The 15,854-nt window shown below is 43.5% G+C and overlaps 4 protein-coding genes across 4 annotated transcripts; 3 read left to right on the top strand and 1 right to left on the bottom strand.

Annotated features, from left to right (window-relative positions):
- Nucleotides 1-49: 49 nt before the first annotated feature.
- apbb3 (amyloid beta (A4) precursor protein-binding, family B, member 3) lies at nt 50-7,988 on the top strand. The gene is made up of 12 exons (XM_026310339.1): nt 50-206; nt 1,573-1,736; nt 1,840-1,898; nt 2,041-2,089; nt 3,285-3,434; nt 3,522-3,649; nt 3,944-4,058; nt 4,457-4,538; nt 4,628-4,711; nt 5,704-5,819; nt 5,902-6,081; nt 6,732-7,988. Exons 1-12 carry the CDS (start codon nt 158-160, stop codon nt 6,972-6,974), a joined length of 1,419 nt encoding a protein of 472 aa, XP_026166124.1. The 5' UTR covers nt 50-157; the 3' UTR covers nt 6,975-7,988.
- Nucleotides 7,989-8,910: 922 nt separating this feature from the next.
- Nucleotides 8,911-12,035, top strand: LOC113132308 (cysteine-rich and transmembrane domain-containing protein 1-like). The gene is made up of 5 exons (XM_026310291.2): nt 8,911-8,974; nt 10,717-10,836; nt 11,064-11,107; nt 11,233-11,407; nt 11,926-12,035. The coding sequence occupies exons 2-5, from the start codon at nt 10,764-10,766 to the stop codon at nt 12,033-12,035; spliced, it is 402 nt and encodes a 133-aa protein (XP_026166076.2). The 5' UTR covers nt 8,911-8,974; nt 10,717-10,763.
- Nucleotides 12,036-12,930: 895 nt separating this feature from the next.
- On the bottom strand, nt 12,931-14,490 carry LOC113132307 (T-cell immunoglobulin and mucin domain-containing protein 4-like). Its single transcript, XM_026310290.1, has 4 exons — nt 14,448-14,490; nt 13,616-13,966; nt 13,073-13,225; nt 12,931-12,973 (listed from the first exon to the last, which is right to left on the bottom strand). The coding sequence occupies exons 1-3, from the start codon at nt 14,488-14,490 to the stop codon at nt 13,137-13,139; spliced, it is 483 nt and encodes a 160-aa protein (XP_026166075.1). The 3' UTR covers nt 12,931-12,973; nt 13,073-13,136.
- Nucleotides 14,491-15,126: 636 nt separating this feature from the next.
- On the top strand, nt 15,127-15,759 carry LOC113132348 (histone H2A-like). Its single transcript, XM_026310345.2, has one exon. It carries the CDS (start codon nt 15,143-15,145, stop codon nt 15,527-15,529), a length of 387 nt encoding a protein of 128 aa, XP_026166130.1. The 5' UTR covers nt 15,127-15,142; the 3' UTR covers nt 15,530-15,759.
- The last annotated feature ends 95 nt before the right edge of the window (nt 15,760-15,854 follow it).

The raw sequence follows: 15,854 nt of genomic DNA, 5'->3' as shown, positions 1-15,854 counted from the left end.
GAGGGACGAGAGACACTGACTCAGACAGACAGACAGGGAGAGAGAGAGAGACAGGCAGAGCGAGGCTGTGACACTATCAGCTGGGCCTGTGTGTGTGTGTGTGTGTGTGTGTGTGTGCCTTCAGCTGATTGGACCACACACGTTGGAGGGTGGAGCCATGATGGGAAAGGATTACATGTTAGCCATCATCATTGTCAACTATGACGGTAAGACACAGGTCCCAGTACTAACACAGGTGTTTACGTGTTGTGTGTTTGCTTTATGGACACAAACATGGAGAACATGACACTGTGCTTTAAACAGGGCCGGACACACCGACTGGGAGGCCCTGGAGTTAATGAACTGGGGGCCCCTCGTCGTACCATCAGGAAGGTGTGAAGGGAGATTCAGACCTTTTAATATGTCCTAGACACAATATAAATGTCTCAGCGACAACAGCTTTGAAAGGCACATTTCATGTACATGGATTTTAACCATAGCTTGTTTATAAAGACGGATGACACGTCACCATTTCCTTCCACTCAAACTGAAGTGAAGACAGAGGTTTGCATTTGTGCCATATTTCCAACCAGATTCTGTGCAGTAGTGACCAGATGTGGAGCTGGTATCAGGGCGCCAATTAAATCAATTAATTTGTACTTTAAAATGTAATTTTACTCATGTCTCATCCACTAACATGGAGGGGGCGGGGTTTATGACCCATATTGCAACCAACCACCAGGGGGCGATCGACTTACGGCAGCTACACTTCTGGGAATTATCACGGAGGCCATTGTTGTTTCCAGTCTGTGGAAATATATATAAAAGCCAGTAGTCACGCCATATTAAACAGTATCAGTCTGACACATCTGGCCACATCTGGAAAATGAAGGATCTTATTAATTCATATTTTGTAGGTGCAGTAACAAAATTTCTCTTTTTTGTGAAATTCTCTTTTTTTCCTCTTTATTGAATAAAATTGTGTAAAAAATGAGGATAAAACTCACAGACTCCTGCTGCTGATAAAGAGTTCAGCAGTGGATTAATAGCAGACCGCCCAGGGGTTTAACTCCTGACCGGTGCCTCCTGCCACCCCCCAACCTCCGGCCATATCGCTGGCTCTCAATCAGCTGTTTCAGCGTTTTACGTCTCTGAAGACATTAATTATTCAGAATATCTTTGGTGTCATCTCATCTTTCCTGTTGTTCTGTGCGGCTCTTTGACCTCTTTTCTCTTGAACAACCAACACTGACACAATAATTTTGAAGACTGAAAAAATGACCTCAGCTAAACAACAGATGTGAGATAAAACAGATGTGAAAATGATTTGTCGATTCATTTTTCCTCAGGAACTGACCCGAGAAGCAATAGTTAAATTTATAGAATCGATTTGTTTCTGCCTGGATTAATGCAGTTTGATCAGTGCGAAGTTCTGCAGAGAAAAAAGTGCAGAGGAAGAGAAGAGCATTGACATGATATTGATGATCAGTATTTCATGTTATTATTAGCTGAATCTCAGCTGCTCTAAATTTAGCTGAGTGAACTATGTCATCTTAGACTGGAGGACTGATGTTGAGAATGTTGTGTCTGCAGACAACATCTGGACAGACCAGAACCTGCTCCTGGACCCAGACCTTCCCTCTGGCTGGAGAACCATCAAGGACTCCACAGGAACCTACTACTGGCATGTTCCCACCGGCACCACCCAATGGCAACACCCGCGCCTCAGTGAGATGCCGCAGTCCCTCGACACACAGGTTAGAACTGGCAGAACATGTTAGAGCGCATCAGAACCGATAGAACCCAATAACACACAGCTTAGCTCAGGAGTGTTTCTTTCTCTGTGGTGATGCATCTCAGCAGGAGGAAGCTGGACAACAGAACTCCACCAGACAGACTGACAGACCACCTGAGGACAGGTAACACACGTTAGAGAACTAGGTGTGTGACATAACTGAACTAATACAGCACTTTTCTACGCTCAAGACCTGTTTATCACACACACACAAACCTGTCGTCCTGTTCTGACATTTATGAATTTATGAGATTTTTGTCTCCCAGGTCTTCGTGGCATGAAGATTATCTCACGAACCATGACCCCGACTCCAAGGTAAGACGACAACTACTACTACAATGGAAATGTTCTGGCATACTGTGCCCCCCAGAGGCTCAACACTTCCAAACATCACAAAACATTTCCAGAACCAATCAAGAAAATTCTGGGTTGACAAAACATTTATGTCCTCACTATGATAGTGTTTAAATCTGAGATAACCAGTACAGGTGAGCTGCATGTTGTTCCCTCCCTGTTTCCTTCGTGTTTCTGTATATTAGTGACAGTTTTGTTCACAAACCCCAGAGTCTGTTTGCATTAAAGAGTTTTAACTTGTTTTAACTTTTTTAACTGTGGCCCAGTGCGTCCAATGGAGACGTTTCTGCTTAAAACTGTAGAAAGTCCATTAAAAACAAATAAAAGCAGAAAAACGAAAGTAGAACTGGAATCAACAAAATGGAGCAGACGTCTCTAATCTGCTCTAATCTCTCTCTCCTGCTTTGTGTCGGCCTCGCTCTACCACGGTTTATATAACGTTAATCTGATTTCATCTGCTGCTCTCTCCACCTGTCTGTCTCCACCTGTCTGTCTCCACCTGCCTGTCTCCACCTGCCTGTCTCCACCTGTCTGTCTCCACCTGTCTGTCTCCACCTGTCTGTCTCCACCTGTCTGTCTCCATCTGCCTGTCTCCACCTGCCTGTCTCCACCTGTCTGTCTCCATCTGCCTGTCTCCACCTGCCTGTCTCCACCTGCCTGTCTCCACCTGTCTGTCTCCACCTGTCTGTCTCCACCTGTCTGTCTCCACCTGCCTGTCTCCACCTGTCTGTCTCCACCTGTCTGTCTCCACCTGCCTGTCTCCACCTGCCTGTCTCCTTCTGTCTGTCTCCACTTGTCTGCCTCCACCTGTTTACATCTGTCTGTGTCCACCTTTCTGTCTCCATCTGCCTGTCTCCACCTGTCTGTGTTCACCTGTCTGTCTCCACCTGTCTGTCTCCACCTGTCTGTCTCCACCTGCCTGTCTCCACCTGTCTGTCTCCACTTGTCTGCCTCCACCTGTTTACATCTGTCTGTGTCCACCTGTCTGTCTCCACCTGCCTGTCTCTACCTGCCTGTCTCCACTTGTCTCCACCTGTCTCCACCTGTCTGTCTCCATCTGCCTGTCTCCACCTGCCTGTCTCCACCTGCCTGTCTCCATCTGCCTGTCTCCACCTGTCTGTCTCCATCTGTTTCCATCTGTCTGTTTGTCTGGCAGTGTTTTACGGTGCGTTCACTGGGCTGGCTGCAGGTGGAGGAGGAGGACCTGTCTCCTGGTCGTAGCAGTCTTGCTGTCAGTAACGTCATCCAGCAGCTGTCTCACTGCAGCAGCCCAGAGCAGAGAGACAGGCTGGGGGCTTCAGGGGAGGTGAGATACCTGCATTTACCTGTCTGTCTTTGTTTACCTGTCCGTCTTTGTTTACCTGTCGGTTTGTATTTACCTGTCTGTGTGCAGGGTAGGGAGATGATGCTGGTCCTGAAGAAAGACACTCTGACCCTGTTGGACCCTTTAGACCACACTCCTCTCCACTGTCAGCCAATCATCAACATCCGTGTCTGGGGGGTGGGCTGCAACAATGGCAGGTGAGCCAATCAATGTTGGAAACATTATGACAAACTCACCTTTTGTTTACCTGTTTGCACTAACACTGTCACATTCTCTGTTCTTTGACACGCCCCCCACACCTGGGCAGGGACAGGTAAACAGTTTACCTTTACTTGTCACGCCCAGTGCACACTCACAGCTACACTCATCTTCATAGTCTCCTTTATATGCTAGGGTCATTTATGGTGTTCACCTGCTGATCACATGATCACCTGTTCTATCACCTGGTTGCCCGTAACAAAATGACCAGTGTGTGTGTGTGGTATGTTCAGGGACTTCGCCTTCGTGGCTGGGGATAAGGACAGCTGTGTGCTGAAGTGTCATGTGTTTCGCTGTGACGCTCCGGCCAAAGCCATCGCCGCCGCTCTGCATGAGATGTGCTCCAAGGTGAGTGAGTCTCTTGCAGGTGTTGTTTATTTATTTATTGTATCAATCAGGTTCTAGTAAAAAATGCAGTATTTTTGTAAATATAAATGTTGACATATTAAAGTAACTGGAGTTCTGGGGGAAACGGTGTTACCAACTTATTATGGCACAAAAGAGCAAAAGACTAATGCTTATCCTACTAAACAGAGCTCAGTATGAACCACAGTATATTGAACAAAACAAACAAGGGAACGTCATCTAGTCTTGACCCAAGCAAGCAAAACCTTTCCAGGGTGCTTGGACCTTGCTGAACCTGCTTACAAGTCTAGTTTAAGGATTGAAGTATGCACTTGGAAGATTCATGTGTTCAGCAGGTCCTGACTTAACACTAATGTGTAAAAACCTGGATGTGTTTGTAGATGATGTCAGAGAAGGCACTGATGAGGCCATCTTGTTCCCCAACAATGGAGAGTATCTCACCTGAGGACCTGCCAAGACAAGGTGACTCACCTGTTCTGTTCTTGGCGATCACCTGCTGCTGTTCTCTGATTGGTTCTTTAGTGATTCCTTGTTGTTTTCTGTTGGTGCAGTGGAGTTTGTGGAGGCAGTTTGCCAGCAGGTCCAGAAGTTCGAGGTCCAGTACATTGGGAACCTACCGGTGTCCAGAGCCATGGGTAGGACACCTGAACACCTGAACACACCTGAACACAGTAATAAAAATAAAGAAATAAGTAAATAAGTTGGTAGTACTTTATTTTCTGGGTTTGTAAACGTTATAAAATGTACAAAGTATTTTTATGAATGGGGCAGCATGATGGGTTAGTGGTTAGCACTGTTGCCTCACAGCAAGAAGGTTCCTGGTTTGAAACCCATCAGGGGCCTTTCTGTGTGGAGTCTGCATGTTCTCCCTGTGCTTGTGTGGGTTTTCTCCAGGTACTCTGGTTTCCTCCCACAGTCCAAAAACATGTATGTCAGGTTGATTGGTGACTCTAAATTGCCCATAGGAGTGAGTGTGAGTGTGTGAGGTTGTTTGTCTCTATGTGGCCCTGTGATGGACTGGGGACCTGTCCAGGGTGGACCCCTGCCTTTCACCCAAAGAGAGCTGGGATAGGCTCCAGCAGATCCCTGGGACCCTGGTTAGGACTAAGAGGGTATAGATGATGGATGGATGGATGGATTTTTATGAATGAATCTGTAATTTGCTATAGTTTAAAAAGGACTGTGTTGAATTGCCTCCATTTAACAACCTCCAACTAATTACAAGACTATCCCAGAGAGCCTTTTGTCAGCAGAATATATTCACCATTAATAAAAATTAGTTTGCAGAGTTTGCAGTAATAAATGAATAATGGATGAATGTTTACTTTGTTTAAATGGAGCTCTTGCTTCATGGAAATTCCTTTTTTGGATGCTAATGGTACCATATCGTAAAGCTTGCTAATGATTAGGAAAATACATACCAGGTAAAAATCGTATTAGTGTTTCAACAGGAAAATGCTGCTGAAGCTTTGATGACTCAGGATCAATAACATGTAAAGGATCTGAGTACTTTCAGTTCTGCCTGGTGGAGAGATTAGGTCCTGCTGTTGCCTCCAGTGACCACCAGGTGTCACCAAACCTCACCTGTGCAGCCTGTAGTTGTAACTGAAGGTGTGCTTGTGTGCAGGTATGGAGGTGTTGAACAGAGCGATAGAAAGCATCATGAACTCTACAGACAGAGACGACTGGGAGCCGACTGTGATCCACGTCACCGATAACGTCCTGTCTCTGTGGAAGGGAGAGGTAAGATACCGCTACTCTGAAGGTCAGAGGTCAGCACACACCTTAGTTTGACCTGCTTAACCTGTTTAACCTGGTCTGACAGGAGGGGGAGGAGCCCATCTGGGAGTGTCAGGTACGTTTCCTCACCTTTCTGGGCGTCGGCCACGACAGCCACACCTTCGCTGTGATCGTTGATGGCGGCACGCAGCGATTCGAGTGTCATGTGTTCTGGTGCGAACCAGATGCAGGAATCATCTCAGAGGCCGTCCAGGCTGCCTGTATGGTGAGGAGAAAAAACCTGCATTTTACATCATAAAACACCTGGAAGGAAATTAATAATGGTGCAAATTCAGACTGCAGCACTGATGGTTGAATATCTACACAGAAGCACTTATGAGGTTTTTAATAAACTGATCTCATTGTTTAAAGGTTGAAACTTTTCTAGTTGTTCAAGTTCCAGTTGATAAATATTTGTCAAACAGTATAAAAAAGTTTGGTCAGATCTGAAATTTTCAGCATAAAAACAATATTTGAATATTTGAAATATTTTGAACAAAAAGTGACCAAAAAAATATTTAAACAAAAAAAGACAGACATTTTGAAATCAGTGGTGTCATATTTAAAGAAGAAACTCTAACTATCTAAAAAAATGTTAAAAAGAAAAACTGAAGTTAAAGTTAAAAAAATTGGGTCTGAATTTTTGGAGAATACATGAATGACATGAGAATATTTGAAGAAGGTAGTTGCTGTTCTTGAAAAGAAAAGTCCTCATGTATTGAGAATGAAGTTCCAGTCTAAATATTTAAGAGATAAAATGAGATTACTTACTGAAAAAGTAAAAACCTGACACTATTTCATAACAATTTGAAGAGAAAAGCAGTTGGAACGTAAAGTGTTGTTCGACTCTGAGCTCAGTCTTTTCCTCTTGGCCAGGTCCAGTATCAGAAGTGTCTGGTTGCTCAGACTCCTCCTCCGAGGTCCAAGTCCTGGCGTGCGACCACATCAAAGGTGAAACGAGCCAACTCCATGGACGCCGCCGCCTTCACATCCCATCACCCCAGCAGCTCCACCCTGATGGCGCCGAGGATGACGAAGGCCAATGGCAGCAGCAGCGTGAGGAAGGGGATGATGGCTTTCTTTGAAACCTTCCGCAACAAACAGGCCGCTACGTCCTAATGGACCAGGACCATCAGAGTCAGCACAGGCTGGTCTCCAAGTGGATGCCAGTCCTTCATGACTGAAGCAAGTCCACCAATGTCATGATTGGGAGGATCCAGACCAACACCTGGCTCTGGTGGTCCAAACGGCTGATCCGCCTTCACATCACCAGCGACGCCTCGTCTCCTCTTTGTGGGACCTGAAATGTACCTGTCGGATGTTAGTCTCACCTGTCGCTGTTAGTGCCATCAGGGGCTTAGGTGAACAGCTTGAATGTTAGGTGATGACCAAAGAGTTTCTGTTCCTGGACCTGCAGAGGCCATGATACTGGTGCTGGTACAACCACAGGACCTGCAACACCACACAGCAGAAAACCTCATCTTATCCCGAAACGTGAAAATAAAAAAGGCAAATAAACTATTAAGCAAAAATGCGACTCAGGAGAATTTGGCCATAATCACCTGTTAAAAACAAAAAATATGTATATTAAATTAAAAAATAATCTGACCTACTTTTCTTCAGCAAATAACTTAGATGATGCTCATATAAAAACACTCCTCGCTGTAATGTGAACCTCTGAACCCTGACTCTTCTCACATTTTCAGGTGAAGTTGAAATGTAGACGTAGGAAAGAGAATCAGCGCCTTGTTTTTACTTCATGTTTAGTGAATTATCAAGACAACAAAAGTGGGATTTTACACCTGGTGAGAGAACTGATCCCGTCCCCTAATCCTGATCATTCCCGTAATAGCCTCAGTGGCCAAAGTGAGGCGTACGCATGCATATGCACTGTCTGGTATTTTCAGAACGTGGTATTCAGTATTTACCACCTGGGTTAGATACTGAAGTAATACTGGTTGACTTACCTGTCTGTGTTCTGATCACAAGGCACAGGTGGGGATGTAACTGGTTGCCGTGGTTACACCTGTTCAAGTCAATTACAAAGTTTATAAACTGAACTTTAGTTTGTGGTGCTGTAAACTCCCAGGAAAGGTGTAGGCTATTAAATGCCTCCTAGACTGGATAGTGAACTCACCACAAACAAAACTTCATTGATTTAAATGTTAGAAAGTCAATGACAGTTTGCATGTCAGGCACCAATGACAGCATGGGAAGTCATTGGACCCACCCTGGAAATGAAGAGCAGGAACTTGTTCAGAAACATAACTAATCACCTGGCTCAGCAGCTGCCTCCTGATTGGCTGAAGCACCTGTAGGTAGAATCGTTGTTGTGTTTAATGTCAGTAGGAAAAATCAGTGAGAGGCTTGAATGTGTGAACAGAAACATATTCAGAGTCCAAACTGCCCCAGAGTGTTTCTCTCTTCATGTCTGTGGATCTGCAGTGAAACAAATCAATGATGTCATGTAGAAATGACCCAGAAGTCAAATAAACGAATGAAAACGCGCCTCAGTGTTTTACTAACGCACCTTCACCTGGTTTCCTGCAGAGACGAGCTGCACCGCTGTCCAGACGTAAATATATTTATATAAACTGAGGTTTTTAATGAGAAAAATCATTTCAAAAGTAAAGTCAAAAGATTTGGAGAATAAACTTTAATTATTTCAGGTTTAATATTAAAATAAAATATTAGAAGAAAACAAACGTGTTGAGAAAAAGATCTAGATATAAAAAGTTCTAATATTTGATAAAACATGTTTTTAGATGATGTGAACAAAGTGTTAGAAAAATAACCGAGTTTTTGTTTTGTTATAACAGAAATGGGTTCACACCTGTCACGTTAGTAAAACATGATTATGAACATTAATTTATTACCAGTGTTGTGACTCATCTTGTCGTGATTTAATTAGATCCACAAATATACTTTTTGAACAGTCAGACTATATAGTTATAATGAAACTAAAATGATGGAGAGAACAGGAATAAGGAACAAGGGAGGAGTAGACCCTCCCCCTCCCGTCAATCGATTAGTCAAATAGTCAATAAATCCGAGAGACGACAGCAGAGACAGAGGCACAAAAAACTGCGTTTCCACAGGCAATTTGTCTTCAGCTGCAGGTAAGTTCAGATTCTTCCAGTCTTTTGCTCAGTTCAGATACTTTTAAATCTCAGTAACTGATTTAAACAAAGAAACAAACTCCCTCATTTTTTAATTTGGCAGTTCTGCTCCCGGTTTATTGTAGGAAAAACACTGTCAGAATTATTAAAATCAGCAGGGGCTGGCGTATTGGACGGAAGCTGAAGTAAAGACTAAACACTTTCAATTTGTAAAATGTCATAAATATTATTCCCTCCGTCGGTTGTAGATAAGGGCGCCCCTGAAAACAAAGAAAACTGCAGGATTTCTGAACGGAGTCTGTTGGTGACTGAACTTATTTTTCTCCTGCTGTGTCCTGACTGAGACATGATGTGACTGTTAATGAAATAATGAATAAAAACCTTAAGGACTAACAACTTGCATTAACTTCAGATTTCAGTGAACGTTTTTAAGGAAATGTCACTTTAAAGTAATTAAGTCTGAGTTTATAATCAGGGGTGAATGTTAACCTCTTCTGCACTTTGGGTTCAGCTCTTTTTTGTCAACAATAAATATGTAAAATGATAAAACTAGTGTGTTATTTTCCCTATTTTGACCTGATATTTTCATGTTGTTGACCACTGGCAGCAGCACAGACCTCATACTGGTGTAACTGGATACTGATTTCTCAAAGCCAACATAACGCCTATTGACAGATAATGTCAGCAGAGAGAGAAAGCTCTGTTCCTACACTGTGGAAACAAGCTGATTCAATTAGAGCTGGTATGAAGGCAGCTGACCAGACATTAATGGGAATCACCCACATGGAAACATTTCACAAACATTCAGGAAACTTAAGGTATTTCTAAATGCTCCCTAATGTCACTGATCCACAGACTCCGAAGTTTGTTCACTTTGGCCTCACAGCTCTGGACCTGTTACTGAAAAAAAAATCCTTATTGGCTCACTCTGGTTTAAAGAGCACCGAACAAACTCAAACGGTTTGGACTACTGATGGGGACCAACTGTAAATAAATTGATCAGCATAAACTGGTGTAATGATTTTAATAAGTTGTCACAGAGTTTAATAGTGGCCTGAGTACAGAGCTTTGGGGCACACCCCTCAATAGAGGATGGAAAAAGAAGTTCATTGATAAATTCTTACAAGGTTTAATGTTTTTAATTTACGTGGTGGAATTAAAGAGTTATCAGTGAAGGAAAGGCCGATATCCAGATGTGGACTCGTTCCAATTGTCCACTACTTCTCAATGTGCATCTTGTTCACTAACACACTTATTTTTATGACATAATTCAGCTCAGTGCACTTTGTTTGACTGCACAATAGGCTCTTTACATTTTCATATTTGTTGCATAAAAGGTGACTTTTGTGCTGAAGGTGGTGCTAAAGGACAGACCGGCAGGTTGCCAAGACCTTCACAAATCATCGTCTGTCACTAATTTGTTGCCTGTAACATAAATAGAGAATAAACAACAATTTAAGTCACTGTGAGGAGAAAATGTAAAGTAGGAATCATCTGAGAAAAGAGTTAAAATGTTAAGTTAAAGCTATAAATTAAAGGTACAAAGTTAAAATCAAGCCTGAAATACTTCACAAAGTTTTACTTTACCCAATGGGGCCTGTTGAAAATGTAAATCCTTAAAAACTGCTCACAAATATATAAATTTCCTTCTGATTTAGACTTAACTAGACTTGCAAACAGGTATTCAGGACATCAAACCAAAGCACTATCCTGTTTTATCTGTTTTTGCTTTTCCGTTTTAGGTTCACTTCACTCATCTGTGGATCCATCCCTCCCTCCACCTGTCCAGATGAGTGCTGACCAGCCTCCACCGTACCATCCTTATTTCCCAGAGGGCCCCTCGGTCCCGGGCTTCCCTCCAGGTTTGTCTGTCACAGTTTTAAAGGAAACATTTGTATTTAAATCTTCATCATTTAAATTGTTTAACACAGATTTTATTAAACTAGACATGGTCTTTCTAAACCAACGCTTCAGTCCGAGAGTCTAATGATAAAGTGTTTCCTGGCTGAGAGACTGTCCCTCTGCACTAACACAGGCATCACCAAAATGTGTTACTTTGGTCATGTGATGTGTAGTTGTGTCTTTACAGCTCTCAGCTCTCAGCCCACAGCCTTCCCTGGCACATCATTCCAGGTACCCAGCATGCACTGCTCCACTAGCTAACTATGAATTCAAACGTTATTACAGTGAAAGGTATCTGTAGCTATGTCACATGACCATCAGTTCTACTATGACAACCACTTTCACCTCCTCGCCAGACCTTCCCTCAGACCTACACAGGTGGAGGAGACCACTCCTACTACCATGGAACACCAGGCACCACTGGGGCCTTCACGTCCCAGCCTGGATACCAGGGGTACCAGAGCGGAGCCCAGGGGGTCCCCCAGCACTGGGACGGCTCAAAGCCACATGGAGAACCACCTAAGCAAAGAGGTAGGTCAAAGTTCACGTAGTCATGCAGTAGCAAATACACGAAAAGTCATGAAGCTGTTACGGAGTGTAAAAACTAACAGCAGCAGACGCAGACACGCATGACAGGCAGCTGACGTTTATCAGTCTGTAACAAGAACGATACTGAGACAAGAACTGATTGTTACTGACTGTGAGAACAAACTAGGATTACTGCGAGTCCTGGCAACAGCTCCGAGCAGGAATAAACAGAGTCACACTCAAAGTCAGAGGCCTGCAAACAGCTTGAACCAAGTAGAAAATCCCAGGGATCAGGTGAGAGGTTGGGTCCAAATCAAGCAGAAGAAACTAACTTGTTTCTTACAACAAACAAAATTGTTACTCAGCTGACAAATATTAGACATAAGAAAATGTTTACAGTCTTTTCCTGATACAGTTTGAGTGTGTACATAGTGTAACGTTAGTGACACTGGGCTGTAGAAATAAATGTGGCTTGATGTGAGCAGAGTGGATGACCTTCAAACGCCTCCTCTCTCTGTCAGTGTTCATGGTGGATCAGCAGAATCGAGGTGCTGGACTTAAAGACTCGTGTCTGGCAGCATGTTCAGCCGTCCTTTGCTGCTGCTGCCTCTGGGACATGTTGACACGTTGACCTCTGACCTACACTCCCATCATCTCTGTGACTAGACCAAGGGTGTATTAAGAAGAACTGGACACAGGATCACAAGATGGCCCTCCAGTTGATTCTTCAAGCTTCCTGCTTTCAGCCATAAAAACTACGTGGATGTGCCACATGCTTTTCTGGGGCCACTGAGCATGCTCACTAGCGCTGAGCAGGCTGACTTCCAAATGAATGGAATAAAATAAAAATATCCAACTGCTCTTTTCAAATGACACAGGGCTCAGTGGATCAAATTCTGACAATAAAAGGTTCACAGGTTTCTGCTTCTTTACCCATGAGTCTCTGTGCAAAACGTTTTTTGGGCCAGTGTTTGTCATGTGATTAAGGTGGAAGTTGTTAAAACACAGTTGAACCAAAACTGCTTCTCAGCCCAGCACTGGTTCCGGCGGTCTACAATGAGTGGTCCTCCCCCTCCTGTGATTGGTTCAGGCTCCTGTCAGTCTCTGGTTTCTGGATCCACCTTGAAACTCCTGCACATTCATTATATTAACAAAGATAAAGTTCAATAAAATGGAGAAATAGATAAATAACGTTACAAACTGCAGATGATATTAGCTGTCCTACTTTAAAGCTGAAGTGTCAAATATAAACGCTCTGATTTGACCACAAGAGCGAAGTTTAATCCGACTGCTTTAGCTTTACGATAACTTTGGCACAATTGGTTAATAATGTTATTTATGAATTAATGAATTAACTGAAATATAATAAACATCAGATTCCAGGTGAGACCCAAACATAAATATAGGATCAGTGTATGTTGGCGAGATTGATCCTGCTATTTGAATGCACAGTGAAGGTGTGTACTGACTGTAAACAGCCATCAGCAGCAGCGCAGGGATGAAGAAGATGAAGGACAGTCTCAGTGTGTTTCCGATCTGCAGAGCATTTACCTGCGGCTGGATCGCTGACTGTCAACAAACATCAACTGATGAAGCTTCTGCAAAACAATAAACTGAACTCAAACGCTTTTATTTTTCAAACCCATGTCTCAGTCTAATTTCCTAAACCTGCATCATGGTGGACTCCTTGGGCGGGTCGCCTGTGACATCACTTCCTCTCCATGTAGTTAAATCATGTCCCCCCCCTCGTGGTGACGTCACTTCCTCCCCTTGTGGTGACATCACTTCCTGTCTGTCCTGTGACGATGGCTGTGACTGGAGCTGACAATCAGATGAGTGTTTCAAAGTAAAAGTCTGAGTGACACTACATCAACAACAATCAGCAATAAGTTCAGACAGTAATAGATAAATCAAAACTTGAACTGATCAATTATACAGGTAATAATTTATTTATCCTGTTCAAACAGCAGCTGTGAAATCTGATCACAGTTTTTCTTTGGCTTTAAATGGTTTTACACAGCCTTTCAACAGCGTTGGTTTCCTTTAAAGACACAGTGATAGAAATTCATTTCCCACAAATCTCTCTGTGTTGATTCCATCAACTCATGATAAACCCGATTTTAATGTGAGTTTCTGTAGCTCTGAGGCTTCAACGAGCTGCAGTCTCTCAAATTTCTGCACAAACTTCAACACTTCCAAAGAATTTCTCACCTCTCTCAATGATCAAATCGATGTTATGTATTTTGTCATTGAACCACCCAGGGACCCTCACCCTGCATCCGTACCATCCAGCATCAGTTTCTGCGATGTTCAGTACGGTCAGAGAAACGTCTCCTCTGTCCAGTCGACCCAGCAGCTGAAACCTACTGGAAACTCTGGTTTCTTGCATCACGTTATATCCGTCTGAGGCGACCAGCCGGGGGTTGCAGCCATACCTGGGTAAAGCTCCTCGATTCCAGCAAACTGGCTGCGCTCCATGTGCTTTTATGTCGTACTGACAGGGCAGAGTGACGTTCTGACCCGTTCGACCTACAACTCTGCTGCTGCTGCCACATTCACCTGCTGTGGAGACAGGGAAATAAAGACTTTCAGTCATGTTACCCTGACAGGGTCTGGTCGCCTGCTTGGGTTCAGACTCCTCAGTAAATCTTGGATGGACTGTGATGAAATGTGCTTCACATGTTTCCTGTACAATAACATCATGTTAGCGTTTAGCTCAGAGTGATGCTGGTGTGACTGCAGCAAAGTTAAACCTTTATGACGGTTGTTAGCAGATCGATTACAGAGAAGTGAACCTGATTGTTATCGACTGTGAAACTCTCTTTAAACATGACATTACTTAGTCAACAGAATAATTACTATGAATCTGCAATTCTGGCAACTTTGCTCAGTCTAATGGGAAATTAACAAACGGTATTTTAGTATTTTAGTGATAGGAGCAACATTCATGTCACCCATTTCATTGTCCATTTCATATGATAATTACATAAAAGGCAAAATATCTACTCATCAGCGCTGATGATGAAAATAAAGAAGTTGTCACCTGTCAGGAGCAGCATGAAGAAGAACCTGTTCACAGTCTTCATGACAGCACTAAACACTGACTGTGACAGCAGGTGACTCTTTGTAGGGTCCAGGTGAGTTTCTGTTGAGGTCGACTGGTTCCTGACTTTAAAACCTCCAACTCTGAGTTTCACTTCAACAAAGGCTGAAAGAGCAGAACGAAAACACGCTGGTTCCTCACAGACTCCATGAAAACACCATGGTTTGGTCTCAGACCTGGTAATGACCCCTTTGATTTCTGGGTTTGTAGTAAATTGATGCATTTTTACAGTGTAATTGACAGTAAATCCATAATAGTCTATTTAAATCACATGTGCCCTGTGATATCTTCACTTGATGACTAAGGTTGATAAAATAATGTTTAAACTTTACAAATGAGTGAATAGGATCTTATACTGCTCAAATATAAATGTGTCTTATTACAGCAATTACAAAAGATTATTCCTTGTACTTTAAATACATTAGGAACTCTAATGTTTTATTCTGAAAATCCCTTAGAGCTCAAAACCAAAGCGCCATCACTGAAAGTGACGCCTGACACGAGCTCTTTCCTGATTGGATGATCTTAGTTACGCTCACTGCAGCCAATGAACGAGCAGCCCTGTCAGCATATAAACACTGAGCCTCCAACAGTTCAGTTATTCGTTCGTTTACTTGAATACTAACCAAAGCAACATGTCTGGACGTGGTAAAGGAGCCGGTAAAGTGAGAGCTAAGGCAAAGACCCGTTCTTCCCGAGCTGGACTCCAGTTCCCGGTGGGTCGTGTCCACAGGCTGCTGAGGAAGGGCAACTACGCCGAGCGCGTCGGCGCCGGAGCCCCGGTGTACCTGGCGGCGGTGCTGGAGTACCTGACGGCTGAGATCCTGGAGTTGGCCGGGAACGCCGCCCGCGACAACAAGAAGACCAGGATCATCCCCCGCCACCTGCAGCTGGCCGTCCGCAACGACGAGGAGCTCAACAAGCTGCTGGGCGGAGTCACCATCGCTCAGGGCGGCGTGCTGCCCAACATCCAGGCCGTGCTGCTGCCCAAGAAGACCGAGAAACCCGCCAAGGCCAAGTAGACTGGACCTGAGCTCCGCTTTACACACACAACGGCTCTTTTAAGAGCCACACACTTTCCGCTAAAGGCGATGTTCTTTGTTTTATATTTAGTGACAGACTAAAACAGATAAAAACCGACACTTTTGGGGCCTGAAGACACTGATGTTCCAACACACATATAAAAGTGTATAAAGTGTTTCTAAGCGCCTGTTCATTGTGGTCTCACTGCTCATTAAACTGGTTTTATTTATATATTTATGTGAATCAAACAAACCTGCAGGTGAGCTCAGTGTTTGTTCGCTTTAACAGTATGGTTGCTGTGACCTTTTCCCAGGATTCATGTCA

The sequence above is a fragment of the Mastacembelus armatus genome, unplaced genomic scaffold (genome assembly GCF_900324485.2).
Source record: "Mastacembelus armatus unplaced genomic scaffold, fMasArm1.2, whole genome shotgun sequence".
NCBI lineage: Eukaryota > Metazoa > Chordata > Actinopteri > Synbranchiformes > Mastacembelidae > Mastacembelus > Mastacembelus armatus.
Note: the sequence above shows the minus strand (reverse complement) of the source record. Positions and strands in the feature narration are given on the sequence as shown.

What these genes read in the sequence shown, in the direction of transcription:
- LOC113132307 (XM_026310290.1), bottom strand. Translation starts at nt 14,490, where the DNA reads ATGAAGACTGTGAACAGGTTCTTCTTCATGCTGCTCCTGACAG. An exon ending in CTTCATGCTGCTCCTGACAG is followed by an intron (nt 13,967 to 14,447) that starts GTGACAACTTCT and finishes CTGTCTCCACAG; the next exon opens with CAGGTGAATGTGGCAGCAGC. An exon ending in CGATTTGATCATTGAGAGAG is followed by an intron (nt 13,226 to 13,615) that starts GTGAGAAATTCT and finishes TCTGATTGTCAG; the next exon opens with CTCCAGTCACAGCCATCGTC.
- LOC113132348 (XM_026310345.2), top strand. Translation starts at nt 15,143, where the DNA reads ATGTCTGGACGTGGTAAAGGAGCCGGTAAAGTGAGAGCTAAGGCAAAG.
- LOC113132308 (XM_026310291.2), top strand. Translation starts at nt 10,764, where the DNA reads ATGAGTGCTGACCAGCCTCCACCGTACCATCCTTATTTCCCAGAGGGC. An exon ending in GGTCCCGGGCTTCCCTCCAG is followed by an intron (nt 10,837 to 11,063) that starts GTTTGTCTGTCA and finishes GTGTCTTTACAG; the next exon opens with CTCTCAGCTCTCAGCCCACA. An exon ending in AGAACCACCTAAGCAAAGAG is followed by an intron (nt 11,408 to 11,925) that starts GTAGGTCAAAGT and finishes TCTCTCTGTCAG; the next exon opens with TGTTCATGGTGGATCAGCAG.
- apbb3 (XM_026310339.1), top strand. Translation starts at nt 158, where the DNA reads ATGATGGGAAAGGATTACATGTTAGCCATCATCATTGTCAACTATGAC. An exon ending in GGCTGGGGGCTTCAGGGGAG is followed by an intron (nt 3,435 to 3,521) that starts GTGAGATACCTG and finishes GTCTGTGTGCAG; the next exon opens with GGTAGGGAGATGATGCTGGT. An exon ending in GTGGGCTGCAACAATGGCAG is followed by an intron (nt 3,650 to 3,943) that starts GTGAGCCAATCA and finishes TGGTATGTTCAG; the next exon opens with GGACTTCGCCTTCGTGGCTG.